The sequence below is a fragment of the Branchiostoma belcheri genome, unplaced genomic scaffold, assembly GCF_001625305.1.
Source record: "Branchiostoma belcheri isolate BF01 breed outbred unplaced genomic scaffold, Haploidv18h27 scaffold4, whole genome shotgun sequence".
Taxonomy (NCBI): domain Eukaryota; kingdom Metazoa; phylum Chordata; class Leptocardii; order Amphioxiformes; family Branchiostomatidae; genus Branchiostoma; species Branchiostoma belcheri.
In genome coordinates this window covers 1,866,510-1,879,729 of record NW_017804020.1, presented here as the reverse complement: position 1 = coordinate 1,879,729, position 13,220 = coordinate 1,866,510, and the positions used below count along the sequence as shown (strand labels likewise).

General features: G+C 39.1%; 1 protein-coding gene across 4 annotated transcripts in view; it reads left to right on the top strand.

The window, feature by feature from the left end:
• Positions 1-13,220, top strand: part of LOC109477022 (cadherin-like and PC-esterase domain-containing protein 1) — a 100,236-nt gene that overhangs the window by 58,412 nt on the left and 28,604 nt on the right. For all 4 annotated transcript variants that reach the window (XM_019778040.1, XM_019778039.1, XM_019778037.1 and 1 more), the window contains 4 exons: positions 782-870; positions 1,286-1,315; positions 3,886-4,075; positions 5,475-5,655. In XM_019778040.1, the coding sequence (XP_019633599.1) occupies positions 782-870; positions 1,286-1,315; positions 3,886-4,075; positions 5,475-5,655 (490 nt within the window). The remainder of the gene's footprint in view (positions 1-781; positions 871-1,285; positions 1,316-3,885; positions 4,076-5,474; positions 5,656-13,220) is intronic.

Sequence of the window (13,220 nt, the reverse complement as noted above, 5' to 3'; positions counted from 1 at the left end):
TTCACTTTTCAGAAGTCAGATCTGTGCGTTTATTCCTTCCTATGCCAGGTAGTATGTAGATCATTTATATTCTCTTCAGTTGGTGTGAAAAGTTGCAAGTAATTTTTGCCGTGTTTGCACTAACGTACATTTGCTAACATGACGGGTTTGTAAGAAAATGGTGATGTCTAACAGATGTAGTGCATAACTAAAACTTAAAAGCTCTGTGTGCTTGCTTGCCTTTGCCTTCTTATAATGATATTGATAATGAACAAAAATTCACCAAACTGTTTACTAAATAAGATCATGTTTTGGCTTGACATTTACTCCTAATTGGCTGTATGACGGATTGCTCTTTGATGTGAATCTAGTATCTACTGTGTGAGTTTGCTGGTTAGTAGATAACATTTCTTAGCCTCTACCAGGCTTCAGGAAGCGGCTGGGAAGAGTAGAAATTGGCCAAATACACAGATGATATACCAGGGGAGTTGGTCCACACTAAGAGATGTGGGAGAACAGCAAACTGTTCTCTTAGCACAGACCAACTCCCCTGGCATGTCATCTATCCATTTGGCCAATTTATACTCTTTCCAGCCGCTTCCCGAAGCCTGGTAGAGGCTAAACATTCCTGGGTCATGGAAAATCGGAATAACATGGATTTACATGTAATGATCATCACTACAAATACAATAGGACATGTAGTATCTACATCCTACTTTTGCCACCTGACAGAAAGTGAATACAGTCAGTCACTCAAGTTAGATGTACCATTTCTAATTCCATGGATGACTATGTTCTATAGGGAGGAAGATGAGGAGGAGGATGTGGTGGGTCTACAGCACCAGTCCCACAGACTCATCCACAACGCTTTCCAGGATGTTCCCCTTGATGGTGAGAATTCTACTTCCAATTTATTTCCCTAGGGTAAAATGAGGATGTTGCAGTTCTACCTTGTTCTCATAGAGGGCGCTTGTACTCCATTGGCATGTTTCATGACATCCAAGGCAGATGAATTCCCTGCAGTCTTGTTAATGAAACAACTAACATGTACATGTATGTGACAGTGAGTAGCGACATCCTGGCACCAGGCATACTTAGCTTAATGACTAAATCAACCGAGAGCTCTTGGCAAATGAATTGTTATGTCTACTCCAATACCGGAACAACTTAATACAATTGTAGAAGTAACTACATGTTGTACTTTAGTAATCACAACCAGCCCCTCTGAAAGGCACCACAAGTGTGGCCTAAATAGATAAACGATTACTTCTTCATTACTAACCGCAGGCATCTGTCTGTTTTTCAGAGAAGTACCAGAGACCGGAGTGTAATGATGGTAGGTTTTAATCTTGAAGCCATTTTACCTGGTCTGTTATCAATAAAGACTTAGTGCAGTTTTACTGTAAGCAAGGTTTTCATTTACTAAATACAGAAGGTCCACAATCAACAGGAGGCGACCATTAATTTGGTACATGTTAAGATATTTTCTCCTAAAGTTTAAGTAGTCAAATTATGTGGAGGGATTTCATTTTGCCTGTCTTCTGTGGATAAGGGTGAAGACTGCTTTCTTCTAGTACTGCTGGGTACCCTAGACTTTATAATGTTATCCTACATGTATGTTATGGCACGTATCAAAGCAAGTTTAACTGATATCCAAACTATTGTGCAAACTAAAAGGGTACTAATAGTTGCAAAGTTACAAATCCAGCAGCTCAACAGTTTCCTGAAAGAAAAAAACTGTATAATTATCTACATGTACATGTATTAGGTAAAGTGAGATAGACCTCTGTTCTGTTGATACACAATTGTCCAGTGATTGTCATTCTATTGTATATAGAACCATTCTTTAATCATATTTACTCACAAGGTGGTTATACAGAATTATACATATTGTAATTCACTTTATGTTCACGGTAGCAAAAGTTTGGGGTCTGAGAAAAATGGACATGTTCACAGAACTATTATTTTTTAGCAGTAATGATAAGTTTGCGGTACAGAAGTCACTACCAAACCCTGGGAAGTTCTGCTGCAGTACCAACAAAAGCTGCCAGGGGGCCCAAAATCTAATCATTTCTAGGTCTCATCAAGACCTACCCACCTACCAAGTTTCATGACAATGCATACTAAGCTTCTTGAGTTACGCTCTTCACAAACAAACAGACGGACAAATGCTACTGAAAACATTCTTGGCGAAGGTAATAACTGTACTTCTGGCAGTTAATGCACCAATATGTTTCCCCTAAGAGCGGTATCCATATCTGATGAGGTCATCACCCCATTTATCATGTGGACATAAACTGGCAACCAAACAAAAACTCAGAGTAAACAGGCTGTCAAAAGAAACTGATAGATTCTTGTAACTTGAAACCTAAATGTCGAGTGAGATAATTTCCTCAACAACTGCAGTGTATCTGTCTCATTATTGGATTTTCCCTGGTATGGTTTTAATAGATCTGGAGCCAGCCAGTCTGTGAACCCAGTTTGACACCCCCCTATAAGGTTATGAGAAAATTTCATTCATTAAAATGTGTACAATATTTAGATCTGATCAGTGTTTGACAATTTTTAATAGGTAAATGCTTCCTTTTGATAGAGTGATGTTATGTTGTCAAAAATATTACACTTTAGATGTTTTTTTTTCTTTTGTAGTTGATAGTACGAATTGGGTCACTTATCATCTAGATATCTAAAATCAGCAAAATCATATTTTAGGAATCTGCTTCGAAAATACAAGCAGATGTTGGCTGAAAGTAGGCCAGATATGTTTTTGACACAGACGTACATGTATATCATCTGCTACATTGTAGCTGTCACCAGGTCCTTTATTGTGAGTTTGACCCAATTTACTTGCAAAAACCTGAGCATACATGTACATGTATGTCACATTTTTTTTGTGTGTAAATCTGCCTGCTTTGACATACATCAAGAACGTACATGTACATTCAGATCGTACGCCAGCCCTCAAGGTAACGTACCAAATGTATGTTCTTGATGTGCAACTCATGTACGTCAAAGCAGGCCAATTTAAACGCATGAAAAATTCGATGAATGCAGTTTTCATGCATATGCAGTTTTCATACCGTCAGGTTTTTGCCCATGTGTAAATGGAGACACTCAGTCTTAGACCTTTGACACATTACATTTTGGTGGCATGGGTACATGTTGATCAGTGGTTCCAGAAACATTTTGTCTACTGTTGAAGGCATTTCAATTTGTTTTAGTGGAAGGTCATGTGTCAATGCTAGAGAGATTTTCATGCCAAAGGTCATCACCCATGTCAAGCCTACTGTCAGGGTCGTCACCACTTATCAAAACACACAGAAGTGCCCAGCACCTAAGGAATTAGAGTAACTGGTTCGAAATGTGCAACTGTCACTATATGTTGTTACTATGCTCGACATAAAGACGACCACAGATTGGTACATCATGACTAACTATAAAAGCTTGCAATTGGTACTGGACCCAAAGCAATTTTCAGGGCATTTTCAAAGTTAATTTTCAGGTCAAGTTTTTTTCATGCCGCAAGCAGAGTCAACCCTACCCCATACCCTACCTACCATACCGGTATTACCATACCATACTCTGCAAAAATGAGATGTCACTGACATAAAATGATTACTACCAGATAAAATCAAGATGTACAGTGTCATGGCTTACATGCATGAAAGCATGTATTTCACAATCTTTTGTATACCATGTACAAAATGTATACTAAGTATGTTATTGTGTAACTTACAGTATTTTGTGGTTTTGTTTATATAACGTTAACATGTTAAGGACCACAGGAACAGTAGCTAAAAGAAATGTCAAGATACATGTAATTGTGGATCCAAATAAAGTCAAACGACCACTGATCGAATATATAATAGCCAATTTGCTGACATCAACACCATCTGTGTTCTCCAGACAAAGCCACTATGCCGTACCTGTCTGGGGTCTTCACGGAGCCGAGGCTGGAGTTTTCGCCGTCGTTCAGCCCGCTTGTCGCGGAGTACCACGTGACGGTCCCGTACGACACGCTCCTCATCAAGGTGTGGGCCTTCGCCACCAGCTGTGACGCTGAGGCCAGGCTGGAGGAGAAGGATGGACTGGCCAGGTTTGGGCTTAGCTTCTGTTACAACATAAAACATAGACCTGACTTACATGAGGGCAACGCCCTGATGGTACAACAATTGCGTATGCACCCTATATAGTGTACAAAAACTACATGTCAAATTTTTCCTGCATGTAAAGAATATGCGCTCTGATATTATCGTACTTTACCTCAAGGGCTACAGTGTACGCACAATCAAGACGTATATTCTTAACGTAATTCAGTGCAGGCTGAATCACATGCAGGAAAAGTTTGACGTACACAGTTTTTGTACCTTTGTGTGCGTACACAGTTGTGCCATTAGGTTTTTGCCTGCATCAAAATTTCCACTAGAATCTGCAATCGCTGACAGACCAAAGTTTTGAAAGATTGCTCAATGGACTTGACACAATTTTTTTGTGTGTGTTTTGTAGTCTGTTCACACATCTTGCTTCTCTCGGTTGGGTTAAGGCGGCCTAGGCTGATACTCATGTTCGAGTTCGGGCGTGTGTCTGCACGATTGCCACAAACATGTTTCGAACCCGAATCATGTTCCACCATGTTCGATATGACGTCATTCGAATAGAACGAGTGTTCGAATTCGGGGTTACCGGCGGTCATTTGTATGTTTCCCCTGTAAACCCGCGTTGTTACGCATTTTATTCACGGAGTATGACTTAAACGGCATTACGCCCAGCTCAAAACTACAGAAATGATCTTTTTTTAACCAATTATTACTTATTACCGCTTTCTTATCAAAATTGTCCGAGGCTATTTTGCATATGAGTCGATATTTTTTAACTGTGGCGATTTTTTAACGAAAAATGACAGAAAAATAGCTGTTTCTGTCGTTTTTGACCCAAAAAAACAATGTAACTGTCATTTTAAACAAAATAGCCTCGGACAAAAATAATAAATAGGGGGTGGGCTTTCTACTTGTAAAATATCACGATGAAAGATGTTGTTTCAGCTTGGGCGTAAAGCCATGAAGTAAACAGCTTTTTTTTAACCAAAATGTTGATTTTTAACCCAAAAATCCAGAAGTAGTAAAAACAAAATAACCTTTATTCAATGTGTTTTAAGTACTACTAGAACTGTGTGAAGTTTAGTTGTAGTGCGACCAAGCTATCAAAAGTTACAGGCATATGTATGAAATACTACTCATAGTATGCCATAGGCTGCCTTAACCCAACCGAGCTTGAACTGTTGCTCTTGTGGACAGGTTACCTTGGTACTAATGATATTGTACATCATATTATTATGCTTCAACCTTTAATAACAAGTCAAGAAAATACATTATTTTTGTGCTGTACTTGCTATTGCTACAGTATAAATGAAACATAGCAAATAATGCAACATAGACGGTTAATATGAGATTCTCAAGGTCGTCTTGTTGAAGGTCAAAGTTGTTTTTGTTTTCCAGACCTGCCAACTACAGCCTCGGTCTGGGCGAGAACAGGATCAACTTCCTGGTGGTGGACCTGACCCACACGGAACCCTGGGTAATCAACACCTACACCCTCCACGTCTACCGCGAGCGCCACACCGACACGGAGCCCGCCTTTCACCCCCGCGTGCCACACCAGGTGTGCACAATGACACAGGTGAGTGGCAGGGAAACACCTGTTTCTAACGTATCGACCTTTCCTGTCAGAAGTGTCTTCTCGTGGGGTTTTGCTATCAGGAGATCAAAGTGGACAGCACCTGTCAGGAATGACAATTGACTACCCTGTAGGGATAGTTTTCCTACCTTTCAAGGGTTTGTAATAAACATGTGTATGACATTTCCTACACCCCACCCCCTTATGTATCTTAGCAGTGAGAGAGACATGATAAAATCAGAACACTCAACTGTTGATAGGTGAAGGTTTGGCTTCTGTTACAAGAGTGCATTGCTTTGAAAAAAACAAGTTATGTAACCATTACACACATGTATATGGATCATACTGGTAGCCTGTGTTCACAGCTTTTGCTGCCAGGGGTTAATGACCCCCATCCCAACCATGAAGCAGGCAGGCCGCTAGGGGCGCGATTTATTCAGGCTAATATGGACTAGAATGGTAACATTACAAAAGCATTTACTAGTGTTATTCTTACTTACTTTACTTAACTTTACTAGTATTATTCAAGGAGCCATATTCAAGGTCATCCCTTGTCCAGACACTAGGCAGACAGACAATTATATTACTTGTGCAGTTCAACAAACACAAAAAGGTGATGTGCGAAAGATTCTTCAAGGACAATTCAAACTCTAATACTAAATTACGTAGATTTTGAGTGACATCCGTCACTCTTGTTCAGTGTCATACAAATGAACTGACAGAACTAAGTGAACACTTATCACATGTAAAAAAAAACTGGAAAACAGTTTGGATGTGTATGAAATAGTTAGGATGGGAGTGACCCCTTTTGAACCCCTTATCAAGATCAGTGGATGTCCCCTTGGTAGGTTTTAAACCTTTGATCATCCCTGTTTGTAATGATGATGATGATTGGCAGGATATGATGAGGATCCCTTGTTTAGCCTAGCGAGCCACAGCTACAAGGATAGAAAGTTTTGCAACAAAAGCAGTTTTTTCTCAGTCTTTCTTTATCTAACCGGTTAGACAGAATGCGTTCACAATGGTCTGTGCCAATCCAATTTGCATTTGCGTTCAAACAGATCAAAGAGTCACAACTAGAGCCCACCATCTTGACGCACAGTTTTGGCCGAAACGTCTTGCACTAGATGTAACTGTACTAGTGGAGCATTCACATTGCACAAATCAAATTGATTTAATACTCAAAACCGGTTCTATTTTTACAATGTGAACATACAGGGTCTAAATGTAGATGATGGACAGTCTTAGGCTCTCAGAAAGAGAAAGACAGCAAGGCTACAGTCAAATCATCCAAAGTAGAACATTTTGTCTCCTCAATGCTTTGCACATTCTCTGTGACGTCAGGCTGCATTTGTCACCAAGGTGATAGCTTAAGGCATTGACGTCAACTCTATTTTCTCTTGTCAAACGTGGGAGTCAACCGTGGTTAGGATCAGGGACTTTCTAAAGAAGTAAGAAGACTCCAGCTTCAATTTTAATAAAAACATATTAGAGTGTGATGAGTAGTAACTTTAAGCGGCTTATACTTGATTGTAAATCAGAGCTTTCCAACAAAGTAGGAAGGTGGGTGTTGTTGTATTTCAGCAAATTTCAGTTTTAATAAAAACATATTTGTGTACATGACTATGATAAGTACTATGTGGCTCTATGTGGCCTATACTTCATTGGAAATCAAACGCTTTCCCACGCAGAAGGACAATGCATGATGACAGTGCATATTTCTGCAAACCTCAGTTTTAATAAAAACATATTTGTGTGCATGACTATGATTAAGTAGTGTCTCTATGTGGCCTATACTTCATTGGAAATTAAAGCTTTCCCACACAGAAGGACAATGCGTGATGACGATGCATATTTCTGCAAACCTCAGTTTTAATAAAAACATATTTGTGCATGACTGTGATAAGTATGTAGTGACTTTAAGCAGCTTATACTTGATTGTAAATTAGAGCTTTCCCACACAGAAGGACAATGCGTGATGACGATGCATATTTCTGCAAACCTCAGTTTTAATAAAAACATATTTGTCCATGACTATGATATTATTAGTAACTTTAAGCAGCTTATACTTAATTGTAAATCAAAGCTTTCCCACTCAGAAGGATGGTGGGTGATGTCATATTTCTGCAAAGCTCAGTTTTAATAAAAACATTTTTGTACAACTGTGATAAGTAGTAACTTTAAACAGCTTATACCTAAAGTAGTAACTTTAAGCGGCTTATACTTGATTGTAAATCAAAGCTTTGTCAAACAGAAGGATGGTGGGTGATGTCGTATTTCCGCAAACCTCAGTTTTAATAAAAACCTTTTTGTGCGACTGTGATAAGTAGTAACTTTGAGGGGCTTATACTTACAAAAATGTAAAGTAGTAACTTTAAGTGGCTTATACTTGATTGTAAATCAAAGCTTTGTCAAACAGAAGAAAGGTGGGTGATGTTGTATCTCCCTGCAGCAAGTCTTGAGGTCTATGATTAGGGGCAGGCCGTGCCACCTGTGGCCTCCGTACCATCAGTCTTCATCAGCGAGGCTTTGAAGCAGGTGACAGGTGCCTAACCAGGCTGTCAAAACACCAGCTGGTTAGTCCTGCAGGTTAGAGTCAGCGCTGGAGCCAAAAGGGCACAGGCACGTCTTTGCCTTGCCGAACTTTCCAAACAAGGCTTTAGGCATTTCATCAGTCTTGCAAGACCATGAAAGTACTTCATCTACACCATGTACTTATTCTTGGTTTTAGGGTTTAGGCTTTAGGGTTCAACTTATTTTTGACATCTTTTTCAACCATAATTTTTTGGTATGCACTCCTGCACACTTCAAATGTACATACCTAGGGTATTTTGCAGTAAAAATATCTTTAAGCACACTTTTTCTCAAGGTGGCGATATTATGGACCCTGGTGATATTATGGACACAGATGTTATCCTTTTTTTCACCAGCCAACCTTTTTGGGCAGCAAAAGGATACTGTTCTGCCAATTTTATATTGTCTTATCTATTTGATACTATTTTGCAGCCACCAAAAGATCTGCTTGAAGATTATACATGTTTGTACCACACCCACATTGCATCCTTAGCATTTTACAGGTTAATGAACCTGCCGTAGGTCTTATAAGGTTAATGAACCTGTCCTAGGTCAGTGAACTTCTTGCATATCTCACATTGTTTGATATTAAAACTGTGTAACTTTCCAAACTAAAGTCTTAGTTTATACCCATTTGCCACTCTCTGTCCTAAAGCCTGCTACAACCTGTTAATCAATCAGGCAAAAATGTGGTTGAGATATTGTACTACATGTACAATGTATGTGTATGTAGATAGGCTGTTGTGTTTTATTTCGTAAAGTTGCGACACACAAGTTAAACCCTGTTAAAGTTAAAACTTTAATTTCGTATGATGAGGGAATACACTGTACAACAGTGCTTACAGTGTATCAAAACCAGTGTTCACCTGGGCATAGATTTGTCCTGGGTTGTCCTCCCCAAGTGCTAACGTTAGTATGATGAGTACAAAAGTGATGAGATAAGCAGTCCCCCGGGGGCCATTATGGCCACTAATGATACCCCTGTCACAAAGTCATGTTAAGTATCTAACTCTACGTATATCAGTTCTGAGCTCTCATCTTATCTTATTAGCTGGAATGATCATAGTCTAAATCCTAGTCTAAGCTACTACAGATAACTACTCTCTGAAACCAAGGACGTTATATAGGGATATATCTAGAGAAACCCCACTCAATTATCACAGAAAAAATAGAAATATAATGAAAATAGAGATTTACAAAGATCTCTCTCAAAAAATCAGTCACTTTTTTACCAAGGCCTACTTATTATCCAATAATCAGAGAAATATATCCCAGTCTTTGTGAGTTATGAAGTACAAAAGCACAAAACAGAAAAATATCAAAGCATGCATGCCATCAAAGAAAAGGCTTTGTAGCTCAATGTCAGATTGTATGTATCAATTACTGACACTAGTATATCTTATATTGCATAACTCCTGACAGTACATTGTAGGTAGTCCAGTATGTACTCTATCTAAATCAACAAAACAGAAAACAGTTGTTACAAGTGACAAGGTTTTACCACTGACGAAAGCAGGATCTGCTCCACTTGTCCGCCTGATCTGAAAATTGCAGTGGTTGAATGTTTCCAGTCTATTTTAGACCCAACTAAATCCTACCATGTTTTCCCCACTCCTAGCAACCAGAAGTCTACACAACATTGTCTTTCAGGCAATCCTCCTGACAATGCACCTTAAACACCTTCTGTAGATCCCTTGCATTATGATGATATGAACACAAGTATCCGCATTTCAAGTGTTATTCACTTATTGTTGGGCTGAAGTGCAGTGATCACTTTGGTTTGGGCAGCTATTCTGGTTGCAAACAGACTTTAAAATCTTGCTCATTATCAAAGCTGAAGACAGCAATATACATTGTACTGTCAGATTACAGAAATATGTGCATGTACATGTGTTTGATCCTGTTCAAGTTGCAATTTTCAGAGATTTTTATCTCAATTTTCAATCATACAGTCAAGTTGAATGAACTTTACTGCGTGTCCTTGGTCCAGAGTTTGTTGCAATTATTGTAGCCAACCATCCAATGTATTGAGAGAATGTCGGGTGCGACTGTTGAACCGCCTTCAGGTTTTAAAGGCACTCGAAGCAATTATAGAGCAGTAAAACTGGATTTGTAAACTGTAAGTCAGTTTTCTGTTCATTTTTTTTTAAGTTGTAAGTTAAGTTAACACTATCCCATGTCGTTCTGATATTTGTGGAGCAAAAACAAGTTGTCACTGACGAAAAATGGTTGCTTTTTTGTATCGTAAGCTGGTTCTACCAAAATATATATATATATATTTAAATCGTGATTGAAAGCCATGTAAAAGCCATGTGACACACAGTTGAAACTTGTACAAAAGTCATGTAAAGAAATATGTATAAATACTGGAATAGCATGTGGCTATCTATAACGCATAAAAAAAGATGCATAATCACACGCAATTAAATTAAGATCTCTACACGTGTTTTACACAAGAAATAAATGCGATTTAAAGGAGCATTGCACTGCTTTTAATCACATTTTGCACAACTTTTGCTTACAATTTCCACATAACTTATTCCAGATCTGTACTGTAGAAACAGACTGCCATATTGGAGGGACATGTCTAGTACGTCTGTTGACAAAAGTTACAATGACTGTCACCCCAGGGCATGTCAGGTGTCAGAGGGATTCCCTCTCCCACAATGGATCATTAACTTTGTATAGGACCAGGACCAGAATGTAACAGGCATTCTGATTGGCCAGTGCTTTTTTTCAACTCCACCATTTGCCTTTTGGTGACCTTTTAATATAGATTTCTCTTCTAGCATGCAAATTTCTATTTGGACTCGAGAATACTGTGACACATAATTTTATGTGAAATTTGGCACACTAGTACTACTACTACTACTTCTATTACTACTACTACTACTACATGTGCTACTACAGTAACTACATCTACATGTACTACTACTACTACTGAATACTACTACTACTACTACTACTGCTACTGCTACTGCTAACTACATGTACACTTACTTTTCAACATTTGAATATGTTATCAAACAATTCCAAAACTTCTTGTTATGCTGCAAATGCATTCTTGACCAAATTTCCTAATACATGTAGTCACAAATTTAGCTGGAATGAAGGTCATTAATTGCTTCGGAACAAGTTGGGCATGCAACAGTTTGTTAGGCTCTTCATGCCAGGAATTCAAGAAATAATACCCAGATACTTATCACCCACGGACAGCTATCATATCAGATAGTTTGGTACGGTATGATTGCAGTCATCAGTCATCCTTTGTCCCACGCTTGTCACAGTTCTGGGTATCGTGTGACGTTTGATTGCAGGTTATAGACTTAAAAGACTGTCTGCGATGTCTCTTATCTAAAGTGAGGAATCGTACCTTGTTCGGCTGTTTTTCCCCGCAACATTTCTGAGGAAAAGTTTCCCCCCTGAGTGAAGGTAGATCTCTGAATGATTGCGCTATGAATGACGACAAATCAGCTGTGATAATTGAGTGTAAACATCGCTGATTAAAGTGGTGGCTACAACGGGGGGACAATGTGGTTTAGGCGCCGGCCGCCATTGTTCTAGAGTCTCGGGTATTGTTACAGCCGAATCCCTGCTAAGCCCCAGCACAAGACCCGACTTAGGGCGCCTTAAGATCGTCTAATCTCTGCAAAATTGAGAAATATCATGAGGGCAGTGGTGTATGACATCCCGGGGAAGTCTGTTTACATGTTTGATGGAAGTCGGTCGGTTGTGTGCCAAAGTGGGTACAGTGGTTCACACCCACTTGCCAGCCGGAGGTTGGGTTGGTGACACATACGGGTGAACAAAATGTTCTAGGCAAGGAAGACAATACAGATGACACATGTAACCTTTAAGTCTTGCCTCTAGGTAGGTGCATTATCTTGTCATGCTATCCATCATTGCATCTATTTATTAGTGCTCCCTTGTAAAGAGGACCAGATAGCAGATCTTCTTCCAAACGCTAAATGACATGGTTCACGACATCTTAGTGGTTCTTTAACTTCTTATCATGTTTTCTATCTCAGGCTAGAATTCTAACATACGTTTTTTGTCAAAGTGAAGGAGAATGTTGTTGAATGTATCAAGTGTTACTCTTGAAAATCCTTTTATCGCCACCATCATATTGGATATTAGTAGCTGCATTGTTGGATTATATTGTTGTAATGTCTAGCTACAGTGTTTTTTTTAGAGACTTGGGAAGCAACATTACTACATTCTCACTTCAGTTCTGCCGTAATTATGACATGGGCAGATATCAATTCATCTTCCTTTGTAAGACAGGTGGTGACATGTGTTACGCTCAAAGATGGAACGTTTTTCGATTGGGAACTGCAACAAGTCCTGATTTATCTGATAAATAATGATTTTTTTGACACCTTCTAAGTGGAAAATTTTGGGTTTTCATCAGGGAGTTGCGGTAACGCCCTATTAATCACTGAAGAGCCAACACCAACGTGATATAAATCATTGTCACAAGAACTGTCAGACTGAGCATCATTCTTTGTAATCAGGGAAGTGGAAGCCCACACATGTATCAGAGGAGTACTTTTGATGACTTCTGTCATTATTCCAAAGATGATTTGGCATGATCTTTTTGGCATGTTTGGCATGATCTGTTAGAAAATTTTTAGGATGATCTGTTAAAAGATTTTTGCCGTGTTTGTCACGATCTGTCGGAAAACTTTTGGCATGTTTGACATGATCTGTTAAAAGTTTTTTTCATGATCTGTTAGAAGATTTTTGGCATGTCATGACTGTTTTTAATGATCTGTTAGAAGATTTTTGCTGGTGTCCTCATATCAGATTTATTTTGGGAAGTTTTTTGAGACAGTCAGTACTCAGTCTGATGACATCCTTTGTCTGTAGCCAGTAGACCAACAAAGATAATACTGGCCAGGGGAGGAGGAAGATGAGCATAAATTACAGGTTTGTAGGAAAGATTGGGATCTTGGAGCAGTCATCAAAGTTGGAGACTGCCCCCCTCCCGCTTC